Source organism: Alnus glutinosa, chromosome 1 (assembly GCF_958979055.1).
Source record: "Alnus glutinosa chromosome 1, dhAlnGlut1.1, whole genome shotgun sequence".
Classification (NCBI taxonomy): Eukaryota; Viridiplantae; Streptophyta; class Magnoliopsida; order Fagales; family Betulaceae; genus Alnus; species Alnus glutinosa.
This window is the reverse complement of record NC_084886.1, coordinates 20,348,300-20,367,621: the sequence shown is the minus strand read 5'-3', so window position 1 is coordinate 20,367,621 and position 19,322 is coordinate 20,348,300. Positions and strand designations below refer to the sequence as shown.

The 19,322-nt window shown below is 36.3% G+C and overlaps 1 protein-coding gene across 1 annotated transcript; it reads right to left on the bottom strand.

The window, feature by feature from the left end:
- Nucleotides 1-2,630: 2,630 nt before the first annotated feature.
- Nucleotides 2,631-15,532, bottom strand: LOC133858666 (uncharacterized). Its single transcript, XM_062294138.1, has 9 exons — nucleotides 15,314-15,532; nucleotides 15,074-15,208; nucleotides 14,807-14,923; nucleotides 14,193-14,321; nucleotides 13,477-13,653; nucleotides 12,510-12,650; nucleotides 3,850-4,035; nucleotides 3,585-3,656; nucleotides 2,631-2,966 (listed from the first exon to the last, which is right to left on the bottom strand). Exons 1-9 carry the CDS (start codon nucleotides 15,431-15,433, stop codon nucleotides 2,805-2,807), a joined length of 1,239 nt encoding a protein of 412 aa, XP_062150122.1. The 5' UTR covers nucleotides 15,434-15,532; the 3' UTR covers nucleotides 2,631-2,804.
- Between the last annotated feature and the right edge of the window lie 3,790 nt (nucleotides 15,533-19,322).

Genomic DNA, 19,322 nt, shown 5'->3' with positions numbered 1-19,322 from the left:
AACTACCAAAATAGATACAAGAATTTAAGTGGTTCGGCCCCAACTTGGCTTACGTCCACTAGAGAAGACAGATCAAGATCTTTTACTATGAAAACAAGGGAGATACAAATAGTGGCTCACACCTAAAGACCCAAGTACACCCAAAACAACACTTGATAGTGTTTCTACAAAGAGGATTCTCTCACTCTCTCAAATGGCTCACTTGAACTTTGGATCTTCTTTCTCTCACTATTCTCTAACTCTCTTGTAATTGAATACACAAATGAGCTCTCATTCTTTTATATAGGCAAGCTCCACCAACCCATCTTAAATGCCCAACAATACATGTACAATTAAGATGTCCAACTCTCAATCATGAGCCTCACAATTACCCATGTAATTAAGATGCCCAACTCTCAACCATGAACTTCTTAACTACTCATGTGCAATTAAGATGTCAAACTCTTCAACATGAGATAGCAAGACTAATTGATGGGTGACAAGTCAAAACCCAACAGAAACGCCCTCCAGAGTGAAAGAAGTGAGATCCAAAGAACGCGCCAGTTGTGCAGTTGGTAGAGCTGCCAAAGCTTCACCATAATTGAGATTAAGGGTGTACAAGCGGGACGATTATAAACCGCTAATCGCATAACTGGAAATAACCGCAACCAGACAACCGCCTAGGCCGGTTGCGGTTACTGGTTATAAGGATTTATAAATCTGGTTAATAACTGGATAATCAGTTGATTGTATTATAATATATACATATATTAAAAATAGAAATAATTAAAAAATAATTTTAGCCTCTAAGTTTATTTTTTTCTTCTTTTTCACGCATTGCTCCCTGCCTCTCCTCCTTTCACCGCACTACAGATTTGCACATAAAAAAAGAGATCAATATACTGGCCAATCTAAAACTATGAAAGCTACCCAAAACCATAATCCATTTAATAGGGCAGGATATAACTCTTATCGCAACACCTAGTAATGATAATCAAAATAACCCTCTGATTTCACTGAGCAGAAGACAGCTAGAAGCTATCAATGAAAGTGAAGTTCAGATTACATAATGCATAAATACCAAAGTTGCAGGGCAAGGGGTTGTTCACTTTGGTCATTGGGTTTTATATGAGAGGATGCAATCATCTTTACTCCTGTGCATTGCTCATTAATAAAAAGGGAGCTTTAAATGCAAAGTCAAATTTTTGTATGGATTAAAAAAAAACCAAAAAATAAAAAATAAAAAATTTGACAATTTATGAAAAGCGGTTACCAGTTAATAATCGTACAACCACTGGTTGTTAATAACTGCAATCATTAGACCCGTTGCGATTGCAATTATTTAAAAGTGAATAACCGGCCACCCTGGTTGTGGTTGTGGTTATGATGAAATAACCGCAACTACAACCGGTTGTATACCCCTAACTAGGATCACATGAAGGGCAAATCTTAGAGATTGATTTAACAAAGATTCCACTAGAGTTGCGTCAAACAACAACTTGAGCAGAGAAATGATCACAAATGGTTGTATCAAAGTTAATCTTGAAATAGCCCACCGGAAGAGGAGACCACCGTTCCACAGTCTTGAGAAGCTTTGCATTCCTGGCAGCAAAGTGTTACAAAGTGATTTTCTTTTTATGGACTTTGAGAGCATTTATAAAAATGCCGTGTCTATTTTGCATGTGAGAAATACATGCTTATTAAATAGCAATGACAAAGTTAGAAGAAACATACTTTTTTAATAAAATTTCTTTCAACTCTATTCTTATTATTTAAAAAACATGTGTTTCTCACGTGTAAAATTGACACACCGGGCATTTTTACAACCAAGCCCATAGACGAGAGCAAGGTTAACATCACGCATCAAGCGAAGACCCAAACAGCGGAGTGCCCCTGGTGTGTACAAATGGAGCACCAGGCTTTTGGTTTGTGAACTTCTATTTTTGGGCAAGTGAGATTGTGACGTAAATGATAGATCTGTGAGGCCTAATAACATTAAATCATGACGAATAATTGGAGTTGGGTAAACTTTTTTTTAAAAAAAAAAAAAAATTGCACTTTATGTGTTGCCTATTTGTTGATGGAAAGGCACGAGTCACGAGGCTTTCATTTCGGTCTTCAGACAAGAGAGGCCCAGGACTTTGGTGACCAGAGAATCAATAATGATAAAACTAGAAACAGTAAACAAACAAAACTATGGTCGTTGCAGATATCATAAATCAGCATCATGCAAGCTTTTATGTGGGTCAATGCCAGCTGAACCATGCGAATAGTACAAAACTGACCTCGTTAAATCATCCTAATGCAAACAAATTAGTTGATGTTTACATCTGTTTTCAGTACCCTTTTGCGTAAGTTACCAGCAAAGTTTAAGATATCATCATGGAGACCAAAACGAGATGTCGGCTAACCTCCCAGTGATGACTTTGATGGGGCTGTCAATCTCCATAGTTGCTTCTTTCATTGTCAACCAGCTGGAGCTTGAAATTGGCCTACAAAGTTGCTGATTCCCCATGCATTCCACCGACCCACCAATCCCATTGCACCAAATAACACTCCAGAATGTTTTCATCACAATTTAATTAAGACCAACATAGACAGTACCATGTTCAATATCAATAGACAGTTTTTCTTTTCTTTTCTAGCGACCATGAAAAACTATAATGAACCTTTTAATTTTTCTGCTCTGTTTCCTTCATTCTAACACAAATTAACGAAAAAGTATAACAATGCTCAGACTTACTGGGCCACGAGTCAAAGAATAATTTTTAAAATCTTTGTTTTGAATATAACTTTATTAATATAAATGAGGTTTCCAACTTTAATCAGGGGATCGGCATGGTATTTGAAAATGCATAACCATTAGCAGGCATATTGGGAGTGCACGGGATGTTGTTTATTCTGTTTCTTCTGAGAGAATGTGGGTCTATTCCTGCCTTGTGAGCTGCAATCACACCAATGGCTTCCCAATAGTTTGAGACCTTGACCTGTATGAGAGATTGAATTCCGTTATTATACATGCAGTTCATTTGGAAACAAATCACTTTATGATATGTTCAGATGGAAGAATGACTTCCAACAGTCACGAGGATGGTTTACAATGGCCCTGTTAGGGGGACCTGACTCTTTTTCTTTTTTGTCTCTTCCAATTTTTTTCCATTTTCCCCCTATTTTTACCGTAAATGCAAATTGTAATGAACAATATCTTAATCTAATCTAAGTTCATGACTTTCAGAAAATTGTATGACATACAGATGTACCTAATTCCAAAAAGAACATGAAAAATAAAATTGTCTTAAATAGACCTTTATAACTTCACCCACAATGAAAATATTAATGCCCACTATTTCAAGGATACATCGTAACAGTAATATCGAAAGCAAATCTTATGCTGGTCTCACGACTCTAGGAAAACTGGAAAAAGAAGTATGGAGGTCAGGGTAGAAGTGCTCCATTGACGAAGTTGACTTGGACTAAGCAAGTTCAGGCATACCAACACAAGCATAACAACACTAACCTATTCATGGAAGTTGCTCCCAGAACAACTAAAAGAGTGTAAACAAAAAGAAGACAGGAAAATGGTGTACAAGAATTAGAATGCATACCGCTTCAATCCCAAATTTATCTGGTGTATCATTGAGAACTGTTTCATTTTCCTCCACAGCAATAATAAGTATCTGTATGAAAATCTATGTCAGAAATAATTAAGCAACTAGTAGCTAAAACCCGATTGCTCGAGCGTGTACGATGGATGGAGGTGACTACATAAGCCAAAGTTCCAACAGGCCAATTTGCTTTTTCCATAATCAACCACCATTATTAATCAGGAAAAGAAGAAAGCGCGAGAATAGACATGTCTGATATTTGTACCTTGTTCCTTTTACTTCTAGCAAAAGCAAGAGCACCCTCTCCTCCACAAGCATCTATAGGAAGAACAACACTATCAACATCACTTGCCAATATGCAACCCTTTTCCAAAGACTCATTGTTCTTGACCACGTATTGTGGAGCATTACTTAGCCCAGCAAGCACACATGGCAAGAATGTATGTCCTAACTGTTGCATAAGATAGAAAGAGAGATGTTAACTAACAAAAAAAAAAAACAACCTGTAAAAGCCTAGAGATGATATTCATCCATGGAGAAAGAAAATTTATTTATTTCTTTTCCAATGTTCCATATTTGGAAAGAAAATTTTACGTGCTTGGTAATACGCCATACAACTCTTTGTGAAGAAAAGAACAAAAGAAGCTTGTTACATCCATACATTTTGGTTGTTTCTTTTCCTTCCTTTTCGTATATCCTACAAAGGTATAAATACTTGCCATGGATCCTATGTTCTACCAATTTAACTCCATTACAAAGTCAAGGAAAGAAGTATAATCATAAAATTTAATAAGGCTGCTTGGCATTATACTTTTGATGTTAATACCCATTTATTGAACTCGAGTAAATGATGCTGACTTAATAGCTGAGCAATTTTATTCTATTTTTTAATCGAAGTGTCTAAATGCTGTTTTGCAACTGCAAAAACAAGTGAGGCTTTCCCAATCAAATCTACAGAATCTACCCCCACAACATATAGAAAAGCCTTCAATTAACAAAAAATCAAGCCTTCAGCTAGAGCATGAGAATTTTTGTTATCTTCTAACCCTATCGATTTTCACTTTTTAATTTCTACTTCACCTTTTAGATCCTTACATTTTCCCACCTCTTCACACCTGTAAAGCAAAAGCTTGATCTGCATAACTCCATATCATCTTAGTTGCCTATATGTTGTTCAAGAACAATTGTGCTGCACTAGCATTTTTACAAAACACTTTTTTATTTATTTATCCTTTCTACTCTCCCCCGTAATCAGTCAACATGCCCTCTTTTTTATTAAAACAACTTGTTACTATCCAACTTGATTCATGAATATTTCATCTGATGACTAATAAATGTTTCCCTTCATAAAGAATTGCTGATCACACATGCAACTCCCTTTTCTTAAGTATATCTTTTTATTTTTATATTTAAACAGAACACACCTCTGGTATAAATAAATTATTGGCATACTTGGAGAGTAAATAGTCCACAATACCAGCATATATGTGGCGAGAATAAATTATCCAAAACTATGAACCCCCTGATAATCTTATGCTAAACTGACACAAAGACAAATATAAGACATCCCTAGCTATGAATACAAGTTATTGCCTTCCTTCAACCATAAACTGTAGATATACATAGATAAATAAAATTTATGTACCCCATGGGATTCCACCCAAGACCTTACCCTCTACCTCCTTTTTATGGGGAGACGAGATGTTATTTGGTCCAAAAAACAGTTGAATCTAAATAAATTTTATTTAATTATTTATTTATTATCAAACACCACAACATCAAAGAATTTTAATGGATTATTTCCCCATGGAAGGGATGCATGGTTTCCGGATGCTGAAGAATTGGGATGTTTTACAAGTTTGGAAGCCTTTATTAGAGCCCTACAGGTCAGATTAGGGCCTGAAGCTTATGATGACCCAATGGAGGCTCTTACTAGGCTCAAACAGACAGCTTCGGTGGTAACCTACAAGACTCAATTTGAGTTGATATCTAACCGGATTAAAGGCTTATCAGAAAAACATAAGTTGAGTTGCTTTTTGAATGGTCTTAGGGATGACATTAGGCTTCTGGTAAGAATGCTTAACTCTACCACTCTCAATGCAGCCTTTGGATTAGCCAAGATGCAAGAAGATCATGTGAATACTAAAAGAAGGAATTTGAGACAGATGGGGATAATTCAGGGAAATTTCCAGCGAAGTATAACAAAGGGAATTCAGAAACTCTCTATCCTTATTCAAAGAATTTCACAAACTAAAATCGCACCAGGGTCATAATTGTAGAGGGCCTAAGTTGTTTCTGATGGAAGGACTAGAGTGGAACCAAGAGGAAGAGCTGGAAGAAGAAAATAAGTCAGCAAGGAGATAGATAGAAGAAAATAGAGAAGTTGTTGATTTAATGGCAGATTTGCCCAAGATATCATAGCAAGCAATCTCGGGGTCTCCAAGAATGAGTGGATGGTTATTCTGGTGGATACTGGAAATACTCACAACTTCTTGGATCCAAGAATTGTAAGAAATAGTCATTTATGCATCAGAAGTCTGAAAAAAAAAAATGCAAGTAAAGGTAGCTGATGGTGACAGAATGCTTAGTGAAGGAAAGTGTGAGAATGTGGCTTTAATTGTGTAGGGTAATTCCTTCAAAGTTGATGTGTTTTTATAAACCTATCTGGTTGTGACATAATGCTTGGAGTCCAGTGGCTGGGAAACTTGGGCCCTATTCTTGGAATGGAATTCTGTTATGGGGAAGAACTATAAAACTTAGAGGACTGAATCAACTCTTATGGACAGAGAAAGATTTTGTAAATCTACTAAGATGGATAGAAACGGACTGATTTTGCAATTAAAAAATGAAGGAGAAATTTTTGTGCAAACAAGGAAAGTGACCTCATTTTCTAAGCTTTTGGAGGAATTGAAAGAAGTTTTTAACGAACCTAAAGAGCTGCCACCATCCAGGAGTTGTGATCATCTCAAGGAAGGTACTAAACCGGTTAGCGTTAGACCATGTCCCTATCCTTATTACCATAAGATTGAGATTGAAAAAAAATGTTTGGGGATTATTGGAATCAAGAGTCATCAGACCAAGTTAGAGTAATTTCTCCTCTTCTGTTTTGCTGAGGAAAGCTAGAGGATGTGCATGCACTACCAGGCCCGAAATCAAGAAACTATTGAAGATAAATTCCCAATTCTTCTTGTTAATGAATTATTAGATGAATTGTATGGAGCTACAATATTTTCAAAACTAGACCTTAGATCAGGATACCACCTTATTAGGATTAGACTGAAGGATATACTCAAAACTTTCTTTAGGGCTCATGAGGGGCACTGAGCTTTTAGTAATGCATTTTGGGCTTACTAATGGCCCTCAACCTTTCAAGGGTTAATGAATGACCTTTTCAATTCCTATCTAAGAAAATTTGTCATAATCATTTTTTTATGACGTCCTGGTCTACAACAAAACCTTAGAAGATCACTTGAAGCATTTAAGGGTAGTGTTAAAAACCCTGCAGCAGCATCAGTTATATGCTAAAAGATCAAAATGTAGATTGGTTGTAAGGACGTGGATTACTTGGGGCATCTAATCTCGAAAGGAGTCAAGGCAGACCCAATTAAAATTGAAGCTATTGTAAAATAGCATTTTCCTAAAACCTTATGGGTTTTTTGGATGGGAGTAATCTTTTAGGATTCCTGAGAATCTTAAAAGATTACCTTGTTTGGCTGCATTTATGTGAACGGAATCCAGACACCCAAGGGAATGTGGATTCCCATTCAACAGCCTTTTGCTGGGAATGTGGATTCCCTTCTAAAGAGATGTGACTCCACAATCCCTTGCCTGAGGGAAAATTTTCTTTATTTCAAATGACAAAAATGCCAACATTCCCTCGTATATAAAATTTATTATGGTCAGCTTTTTAATGCTACTTTTTGGGATTTATCATTTTTTAATGGGTACTAAGCTGAAAGCCAAATTAGTGCCCTGTAGTTTGAATAGTTCCTTCTAGAAGGAGCTTATAAAAATATGATCACGATTTGTCATTAGAGTTGCCAGCATTCTTTGTAGTTTAAGAACATTAGTTACGAATAGCTATGCTATTCTAGCTGTTGTGTAAGGATGGGACACCGAAATAAAATAACCATACTTAGCCTGTCAACTACCACCAAAAAATCCATAGAAATGTCTCCAAATTTGTGTTGGAATGGGAAGAGGTTGTAGAAGTCCAGGTGGTAAAGTGTTTTCACGTTTACTCTTCTAGCGCATATCACATTCTTGGATGAATTTTTTAATCTCCTCTCTCATCCTTGACCAGTAGAATTCTGCCTTCGCCATATGCAAAGGGCTACTGTGAACCCACTCGAATTTTCCCAAGTTTGACAGTCTGCTTGTGTATATTCTGTATTTGTAGAACAGTACTTCATTCTTTATTGAATACTTTCTACTGTTATTTGTTGGATAACTGGTTTTCAATTCATCCAGCCACATATGTTAGGGAAAGTAATGAGAAAAATACTTTCATCTACACCATACTCCTTTCTAGATAGTGCATCAGCGACCTTATTTTCCTTGCCCTTTTTTGTATTCAATAGAAAAAGAGAAAAATGAAAAATCAATCCCTATGGTTTACTTGATTTACAATTAACTCCTTGTGATATCAAAATAAACTGGTTGGAAGAAATTATATTTGTCTAAGGGTAGTCGGTTGACTCATTAAAAGCACTCTCTCCAACATTCCTACGTACTATTTGTCGTTATTCCCCATTCCTATGAGTGTAACTCTTAGACTTGAGAGACTTCAACATGATTTTTTATGGAGTGGCATTGGGGATGAGGTAAAATTTCATTTAGTAAACTGGCACACAATTTGTACTCCACTAAAGATAGGTGGTTTGGAAGTTTAAAAATTGATTAAGTTTAATTGAGTTTTATCGGGGAAGTGGATGTGGAGGTATGCTTTAGATAGGGAAACTTTATGGAGATCGGTGATTGAAGTTAGATATGGGAGATTGAGGGGGTGGTTGGTGTTCATCATAAGTTGTGGGGACTTATGGTGTGAGTGTGTGGAAACATATCAGAAGGGAGTGTGATACTTTTTATAAGTTTGTGCGCATTGAGGTGGGGGATGGGTATAATGTACAATTTTGGCATTTATGGTGTGGAGATAGTCCGCTGAAGCTTTGTTATCCAATTTTGTTCAGTATTGCTCGATATAAAGACGCCTGGGTGGTAGGTAATTTGTCTGTGTTAGATGTTAGATGGAGTTGCACAGTGGAATGTTATTTTTATGCGCCTTGCACAGGATTGGGAGGGGGAGATGTTCTTTCTTTTTAAGAGCGGTTGTATTCTCATCGGATTCGGCATGGAGCGGATGGCAAGATAGTTTGGAGCCTCTCTAAGAGGGGGCACTTTGAAGTGAAGTCATACTATAAAGCTTTAGATAGTCAAGAGGGTTCTTCATTTCCATGGAAGAGTATTTGGCGTGTTAAGGCTTCGCCGCGAGTGTCATTTTTTGGGTGGACAACAGCTCTAGGAAAGATCTTGACGCATGACAATCTACGTAGGCGAAATATAGTGGTGGTGGAGTAGTGTTGTATGTACAAGAAGAGAAGGGAATCCATTGACCACCTATTACTTCACTGTGATGTTGTACAGGATATATTGAGCTATTTTCTTCTTTTGTTTGGGGTGGAGTGGGTTATGCCGCGACAAATGCTGGATTTGTTGAGCAACTGGGGCAATTCGTTTGGTCGTGGTCAAGTTAAGCAAATTTGGAAGCAGATTCCTTTATGTGTAATGTGAGGTCTTTGACGTGAGAAGAATGCTCGGCACTTTGAAGATGTAGAAACCCCGATGTTGGAGTTGCGTCGAACTATGCTTAATACTTTATCTTTATGGGTCTCAACTCATCATAACCCGAATAGTGTTACTTTTGCGGAGTTTTTAATTTCATGTTCATCTGTTTCCTACTTTTAGGGATATTTTTGTATACTTCTTCTATGGTTGCGCGCTTTTACGTTTTTTTTAATGAAATGACATTATTTATAAAAAAAATAAAGAGGGAAAATTATAGTTTAACCTCTTATATTACCACTCGTTTTACATTTAGCCCCACAAACTGCCAACACTCCGATTCCAACCCCTCAAACTACCAAAAAGTTTAAAAAAGGCGCATTTTGACGAAATATGCCCATAATTCTCTTGCCACGTGTTATCTTTCAATTAAAAAATTAAATAAATTTGAAAAATTAAAAAAAAAAAAAAAAAAAAAAAAAAAAAAAAAGAAAGGAAAATGCTTGGGAATGGGGTGGCCTGATTCAATGTAAAATTTACAAAAGGAAAAATAATATATAAATTAGATGGAAAAATTAAGGGAAAAAAAGGGAAAGGAAGAAGAAAATCACAGAAAATAAAAACTAAAAATGGAAAATGGAAAATACTAATATAATATAAAATAAATATCTTTTGTATATACTTTTCCTTATTCCAAAGAAATTGATAGGTATAGCCTTCAAAAAAAAAAGGAAAAAGAAAAAAGAAATTAATCCTTTCTTTTTAAAAAATTAAAAAAATAAGTTTTATTTAGTTTGGTTTTTTAATATTTTTTTGTTTTTTATTTATTATTTAATTGAAAAATGACACGTGACAGGGGTATTATGGGCATATTTCATCCAAATAGGCATTTTTTAAACGTTTTGGTAGTTTGGTGGACCAGAGTCGAAGTGTTAGCAGTTTGTGAAGCTAGTTGCAAAATGGGTGGTAATTTGGGAAGCTAAACTGTAATTTTTTCAAATAAATAAACTCAGAGGTCCCTGGGGTATGCCACAAATACAAATCACTCCATGTAGTCAAATTACGTCAAAACACTTGACGAATTCTGTTAGTGTGCCACGTCAGCGCCAATAAAATGACGACACGTGTCACTCTTAATAAAAAAGATATATATATATATATATATATATATATATATATATATATTAAATAAATAAATAAATAAAAAACTAAAAAATTAAAGAAACTAAAAACTTATCAAGTATAAATTTTTAATTTAAAAAAAAATGAAAAAAGCAATACAATCTCACAAAATCAATGAACAAGCGCCCGTCTTTGGATGCAAGAATTGAAGGCCATAGAGAGACGTGAGTAGAGTGTGTGTGTGTGTGTGTGAGAGAGAGAGAGAGAGAGAGAGAGAGAGGGGTCCGAAGCAACCAGCCTCAAGCACACACCTCTGGCATCTACTACTTCTCTTGTCTCTCTTCGTTTTTCTGTTCTTGATGTTCACACACACACACCCCAGCCGCCCCTTGCTTTTTTCTTCTTTTTTTTAATTAAAAAATTTTAATTTTTTAATTTTTATATTTTATATATATATATATATAAGAGTGACACGTGTCATCATTTTATTTGTGTTAACGAAGTACACTAACAGAATCCGTCAAGTATTTTGATGGAATTTGACTGTAAAGAGTGATTTGTATTTTTGGCATATCCTAGGAACCTCTTAGTTCATTTTAATACCACATGAAGTTAATTGTAAATCAGGTAAACCACTGAGATTGATTTTGCATTTTTCCCATAACAAAATCATACCCCGTAAGTTTAAAGATCCATTTTTGTTGTTATGGGTTTCCCACTTTTTGCTCTGACAAAAATTTACGATTTTGTTTATCACTTTTGATTTTGAAGGGTCAACCCAATAAATATGGCCTCCTTTTAATTCTTTGCTCAAAAAAGCAATCGGTTTTCCATCCTACATTAAAATTGTCCCTATTCCTTCACCTGAATCATCACACTCAATGACAAAATCTTTAGAAAAAGCAGGCAGTGTAAGGCTTGGTGTACTAGTGACAGCAGTTTTGAGGCAAACCTATCACAGAAAAGAATTTTTCTTGAGCAATTTGTGAGGGGAAATAATTAACCCATAGTTCTTAATAATTTTCCTGTAGTATCCAGGCAAACCTAAAAACCCCTAAAGGCTTTAAGGTTTTAGGGAAAGGCCATTTTATCATAGCTTCAATTTTAACTAGGTCTACCTTAACTACTTCCGAAATTAGTTGCCCCAAATAATCCACCACCTTACAAGCAAATCTACATTTGATCTTTTAGCATATAATTGATGCTGCTGCAAGATTTTTAACACTAGCCATAAGTGATTCCAGTGATCTAAGGTCTTGTTGTAGACCAGGATGTCATAAAAAAAAATACTAGGACAAATTTTCTTAGATAAGGATTGAAATGTCATTCATTAAAGGCATTAGTAAGCCCAAAGGGCAATACTAAGAACCCAATAGTGCCCCTAATGAGTCCTAAAGGCAGTTTTGGGCCTCCAGTCCAACCCTAATTTGGTGGTATCCCGATCTAAGGTCCAAGTTTGAAAGTATTGTAGCGCCATTACAATTCATCTAATAATTCATCAACAACGGGAATTGGGAACTTATCTTTAATAGTTTCTTGATTTAGGACCTGTTAGTCTATGCACATCCTCCCATTTCCATCAGCCAATGTGACCAACAAAACGGAAAGGGAGAAAGGACTGACTTGGTGCGATGGTTCTTTGATTCCAATAATTCTCGGACAGTTTTTTCAACCTTAGTCTTCTGATAGTGATATGGTCTAATGCTAACCGGTTGAGTAACTTGAGAATGATTTGATGGTCATTTGCACTCACAAACACACACAACGAGAGAGAGAGGGAGGGAGGGAGGTCTTCTGATAGTGATATGGTCTAATGCTAACCGGTTGAGTAACTTGAGAATGATTTGATGGTCATTTGCACTCACAAACACACACAACGAGAGAGAGAGAGGGAGGGAGGGAGGGAGGGAGGGAGAGAGAGAGAGAGAGAGAGAGAGAGAGAGAGAGAGAGAGAGAGAGAGAGAGATTCACCCCTAGATTTCAAAAGCTTATACTTTCTTTGTTATTGTAAGAGTTTCTGACCTCCTCAGCAGCTGCTTTTGGGCACAGCGATAAGCTCAGGGGAAAGGGTGATAATGCAGGAGCATGTGCACAAGGAATTTGGAATTCCTGCACCACCAAATGACTTATAACTGCCTCCACTCCTGCCAATAGATCTATTCCCTGCAAAGAAAAGCGAACAAGGCGTAATGAGATAAGAACCTGAATGGTATGAAATGAACCAAAGTTGCTTCAGCTTAAAACCCATCATCAACCGCTTTTTTTATAAAATTTTATTACTTATAAAAAATTAAAAAAATAAAAAAATAAAAATAAAATAAAAAAACCCCATCATCAACCAATACGGCCAAAGATGCCAAGTTTTTGGATCACCTTAGGAAGTAAATAAAAGCCAACTTGGTAGCAAAGTGGTGTTTCAATGACAGAAACCACACATATGTGCACCACGCTGATGCTCTTCCTACGAGTTACAAGGTGGAAAATGACTCAAGCATTGCTCTCATAGACTTAATGAACCATATCAATTCACAACCATAGACACAAAGTTGACATCCAGAACTATTAAGAACCAGGAGGGAAAAATCAAAACAAAAACAGAGTACAGGAATTAATATGAATGGTACTTAACTGAATTTTGAATAAAATTCTAAAAGTAATCATGGTCATGTTTGAAAGGAAATAGAGGTAATATGGGAGAGAGAAAAGTTAGCATACAAGTTATTTCAGTCCAAACTTCCAGAATTATTTGGAACTTGTAATATTTGAAAATAATTCGATTGTAAACAGAAAAAATATGCTCTCATACAATAATGCAAAGGTCTCTATAATGAAGAGCTTGTTCAACAAATTAGGTAGCTAAAACCTACAACATGCCTTGACGTGCTCATTGTGTTCAATGTTGAATGATTGTAACAGCAGTATGGCCTAACCAAAAAATAGATAAATAAATTACAATGCAGTGTAGTACCCAAAGCCATTATTGACATACCATTCCTTGCCGATAGTCATCTGTGTGTTCAACATCATCATCTGGGAAGCGTCCAACAACTGCAATGGCATTCACCCCTGACCGCCTAACTAAAGTCTGTACAGCTCTCAGTAATGAGTCAGGGTGTTTAATTCTCCCTATTGATTGCCCACTCTTTGGATCAACCCACTTTTCAACCTGTAAGACATATATTAGGTTCTTGGCACTCACAATGGAAGAAAATTTCTGTTTTCATGGTTAGGCAATTCAGAATTTATCTAAAACCACAAAAATTGGAAGTAGGACTTTTGACTATGAAAGAGAAAAAGATTAAAAACAAAAACAAAAAAGAAATTCCCTATCAAATATGTGATAAGTGAAAACTCACAGAAAATATATTATTAGCAATTAAGTTGAAATATAACAAGAACTTCTCAAATACAGCATGGTTACTGACTAATCACAGCCTTTTTTTTTTTCCCTCTCCCTCTCTTTACAGACTTTCAGAATCAAGTTGAAATGCCCTCATGAAGTTAGATCATAAGCAGATATGAGATACAGCCTATTTATCAATTATTAAGTACTTGACTCCAAAACAAAACCATTTAGCAAATGAAAGTATGTTACATAATTCGATTTGCATGATTCCTCTGTTACCACTGCTCTTTTTAAAACGAGCCAACTGAGTGAATTCAACACATTCTGCTCCATAGCTCAGCTAGAATAAAAATGGGTACCTCCAAAGGGGTGTCAGTAACAATATATTCCACCATAGGCAATCCAAGGGAAGCCCTTACAGCATCAGCCACTTGTAAATGGCGTATCTGAAGCTCTTCCTCCATTCCAGCATCAAGAACCAATCCCACCTGCTTCACATCACAAATTCAATAAACAATTGCATGACATTGGTCGAACAAATGTTTGATACATGACAGCACCTTGTCACAAGTCTTTTGGGGGTAAAATGTATGATCACCTCCAGCTTTGTCCCTATTCTAAATGCCACCCCCCTCAGATTCAATTGTTTTAAAATTATTTTCGATATAAAGATAATGCTTTACAAATCACGTGACATGTGCCCCTTGATTAGGAAGGCACATAAATATCATGTGACACACTTTCACCAGCAATTTGCTAATGGCCTATGGATAAAAGGGTATAATTAAATCGATCTCAGGGCATAGATGTGTGATCAAAATATTCAAAAACTGAAAGGTTCGATTAGACAAGGGCCAAGTTGAAGGGGTACATATATTTTAGCCTTCTTTTTTTTCATTTTTTCTTTTCTCGGCTGAGAGACGTGACACATAATAACAATACAATCCTATCTAAAGGAGACATTAGAACACACCCTATTTTGGTGTACAGGCTGAAGGGCCCATAATCCCTCGGCAAAGCGGTCAAGAGCATGACCTTCAACGTACAAAACATTTGGCATGGGCCAGTAGAGCATTGCTGCGTTAAGCACCTGCAAAAGGGCTGATGAAAATGAAGCAGAATCCAATTTCTGAAAACCATCTAAGCCCGCGTTACAGACCCAAACATAAATTTCCGTATGAACGTCCAAAAGATCAAGCTACCCTAATTCAAGCAAACCCAGAGTGTGGAGGCACATTACATTGGGGTGAGTGATGAGGCAATCGACGACGGAGGAGAGCGCGCGGGCCACGGGCAGAGCGTCGCCGGCGAATCCACCAATGGCGGCTCCTATCCCTGTCGGGACTATCATCACGCTCGTGTAGTCCCTCTTAAACTGCGCGTCCAAACACAAACCACAGTCTCATTTCTCTGCCCTCGCCTTTCTCTGAATTTACAAACAGCAAAAAGACGAAGAGAATCAGCTAGCGAGGAAGCTCACCTTGCCCGAGTGGAACGGAATGAAGCAGGAGACGCGTAGTTTACTGGACGTTTGGGATTTCGCGAAGAAAACCTTTTGGGCGGCGAAAGAGGGAAGTGGACGGTTGAGATGGACTGCCATTTCTGGCGGAGTGTGGATTATTTGTGCCGTCCAGGGAAAGATAAGGAGTCCCGGCTCATTTCAGAAATTTGGCCCTGCTCATTTCAGAAAGACACTTCTTTTGGGTTTATGGTGCAAGGAAAAAATATAAAAAAGTCTCGGAATTAATAGTTAATTTTAAAATAGTGCATAAATTTTCAAGTGGATTAAAATGATTTGTCAAATTTTTAAAGTACGTCAAAAATATCACTTTTTTATTATATTTCTCTAATATCCTTGCCACTTGTCATATATTCTATTAAAATATAATAAAATTTCAAAACAAATTAAATTTAAAAAATCAAGAAAAAAAAAAAACTGAAGGGGTGGCTCGTGGGCCAATGGCGGCAGCTAAGCCACCCCTAGAGCCAATTTGGGGGCAGCCAAAACACCCTCAAGACCCTTGGGGGTGGTTCGGCCACCCCGAAAAAGCAAGATGGAAGTGCGCCACTCCCTTTGGACCTGTGGAAATAAATCATTTCCAGTTCAATTGAACTGGAGAGTATCCAGTTAGTTATAAGTATATGGGTAGTTTTGGTTTTTCACATTTTTTGGCATAGAAATACCCCTACACTACAACTAACTGGATACTATTCAGTTCAGTTGAACTGTAGAGGATCCTAATACTTGGTGGGTGGTCGAAACAACCCCCAACAGTCAAAAAGAAAAAAAAGAAAAAAAGTTTGACTTTGGTCCCCTTGGGGTTAGCCGAAACCACTCTCGGGCCAAACGAGAGTGGCCTCGCCACCCCAAGGCTCTTGGGGATGGTTTCGGTCACCTCCATTTTGCTATTTCGGGGGTGGGGGATCACCCCCAGATCGACTCTGGGTGGCTTAACCGCCCCCATTGGCAAAAATGGGGTGGGCAATGGCCCCAAGAGGTGGCTCGAGTCATCCCTTGAATTTTTATTTTATTTTTTTAGTTTTTTTTAATATTTTAATTTTTTTCCTTAATTTTTAAATTTAATTTTTTAAAAAAATACATAGATACTATTTTTTTAATGAGATATATGACATGTGGCAATGGTATTATAGGAATATTTCAACAAAAATAGCATTTTTGGCACACTTTGATAGTTTGATGGGTCACTTTAGCAAACTTAAAAATTCAAAAAGATATTTTAAAATAGGTTGTTCGTTCAGGGAGCTTTTTTATATTTTTTCCATTTTTTTTCTTTCTCTATTTCTTTTTTTAAAAAAAAAATATTATTCTTCACACCACAATCATATCATAATCAAACTATACTCTTGTAGTATGATTTAATCTTTGAAAAAGCTTTTGTTAAAAAAAAAAATAAAAAAATTAAAGGCTACTAGCCAATGCTACATCAACATAGTATGATTGTTGTGTGAAGTATAGCGTTACTCTTTTTTTAAAATGAAATTTATTCTTTAACAACAAACCGATAGGAGCACTCTCAGTAGCTATCTTAAAACCTATTCCCTTCCCTAAATATAAGAAAATTTTCAAAAATTTCACAAAAAACCACATGCACCAGATACCATATACATTCCCTAAACATTAAGTATGCTACAGTACTATACAATGCATTTGGTAGGATGTTAGCTTCCGTATAGCTTTTCTATCCATTATTATAACACAAAATATTTCTATCTCTTCTTTCATCTTTTTACCTTTCATTGGATACTGTGTTGATATTCTGTAAAATGTGTGAGGGTGGGTAGGGAACTTGTATTTTATAAAGAAATACTATTTTAACAGTATATGAAAATATAATTGAAATTATTATAGAGTGTAATTGGATAAGAAAGCAAAAAGTAGTTTCGTTTCTTAGATGTGTTGGAAAATTGTTATAGGGATCTAATGTAGAAGGATTTTGTTCCGTTAGCGTAGAAATCTGATGGAGGACTAAAGAGAAAGAAAAACAAAATGATAGATAATGTTTGAATGAATCTTACGTTCTGTTTTTCCTTGTATATATAGAAGTGTAACACAACTCTTCATGAAGAGTTATATTACTTCTCTATAACATATAAGTCTTCATGAAGAGTTATATTGCTTCTCTATAACCTCAATAGAAGTTATCACCTTCCATAGGGACAATTGGGTGTGAGGATAACCACACTAATATGGAATGATCACCACTACATCTACATCTCTCACTTGATCACACTATAATATTTTGGTGATAAACTTTAGTAGAGCATGATTACCATGATGGTAATAATTTTGAATCTTTGATCCATGCTAACTCTCATATGTAAAATCTACAAATTGGCGTCACATCTTGACAAGATTCTATGTGCACATGTTTTTTTATTTTTATCTGACAACATCCTTTACCATATACTATCATATCAGTAACATAATAGAGATGACTTCATTTTGTTATCTTACGAACAAACGACATCAATTTTCCATGATTGAGAGTAAAGTCCATACCCATTCCATGATTGACAACTTCAATCATACACAAAATCATGTATCGACCTGCACTAAATTTTTTTATCAAGTATGTTCTAAAAAGTCATTGAAAAATAAATTGACTTCTAATTTAACCATATGTGTATGCAACGTATAACAAAATATCAAAAGTGTGGAATTTAAATGAGACAAATTTTTTATTAACGAAGTGAAAACTTAATTAAGAGAAAAACCACTCCGGGGCAGCCAAACTCAGGAAATCCACTATTCAGAAGACAAAGCTAGTACAAAGACAGTAACACTCACATATCCATATGCAGCAATTGTATCTTGCACTCTGACATGTAACCCAACATGAACGTCTCCCAACCAAGTAACTACCTTGAAGGGATCTTTAATAGATTTATTTACCTTAAGGCTCCTCCCTAAGATAGAATTCAATACGAGCACAGCAACAGCTTAAGAGCTAGCAGATCTTCATAATATCTTCTTAAACACCGTCTCTAAACTATAAAGAATTCAATACCGAATTCTATAAAGAATACATGCCTAAATGCCTTTATTTATAGGCTAAGAAGACCTAAATCGAATCTGTCTTTGATTTCTCTAGGTGGCAGTCAGACGGAAGCATTGAGCGTTCGAACAATATTCTGTGCAACAAACTTTTCATAACGCGCTCCACGTGTTTTCATCTTAAGGCCGCATCCAGACAGTGTTTCCTTAGAGTTTGGACGTTTGCACTTTGTCCGCGTAATTGTCATAGCAGGACTGCATTTGGACAGTGTTGCATTGTCGTTCGGACGGATGCAGAGTGTATGCACTCAATTTCCTTATCAAGGATCTCGGCATCCGGACGGTATTGCCCTGAAGTCCGGAAGGTGCAAGCTGTCTTCCCACTCCGTGTCTGCGAAGGAAAGTTGGAAACTTCTCAAACTCTAAAAAGCGTCCGGAGGTATTGCCATGACGTCCAAATAGATGCAATCTTGAATTGTTCGAAGCTTCTCGACACTGATGGGCGTCCTGACACATAACTATGCCGTCCGGACGGAAACATGGGATCCAACTTCTCTAAGTTGGAATCTGCACAAAATCTTCCTTGAACACTTGAAAAAGCTTTTCTGAAATACTTTTGAAGACTCTAAAATATACGGCATCCCTGTTTATGACAGCAACATTACATGATAGTGATTTTGTCAAACATAATGCAGCCAACACAAACTAACAAACTCTCCATTTGGCCATTCTAGGACAAAAATCACTTAACAGGTTTAAAAATACATGCCCGGTCCAAAATTAAAAAATACTCCCCCTTTTTGTCTCAAAAGGACAAAGGGTAAACAAAGTAGAAAAACCACAGTTATAAAATATTCCCCTTTAATGTCTCAGCAGGACAATGGTAAACAAAGTATATAAAATCCAGAGTTATAAATTTTACAAATATCCAAAAACAGGAAGAAGAAAAATAAAAGTAAAAATTGTCTTAAAA

Coding starts and splice junctions, on each gene's coding strand:
- LOC133858666 (XM_062294138.1), bottom strand. CDS start 15,433: ATGGCAGTCCATCTCAACCGTCCACTTCCCTCTTTCGCCGCCCAAAAG. Junction 14,322..14,806: donor AGCCTGTACACCAAAATAGG/GTGTGTTCTAAT, acceptor GATGTGAAGCAG/GTGGGATTGGTTCTTGATGC. Junction 3,657..3,849: donor CTAGAAGTAAAAGGAACAAG/GTACAAATATCA, acceptor ATTTTCATACAG/ATACTTATTATTGCTGTGGA.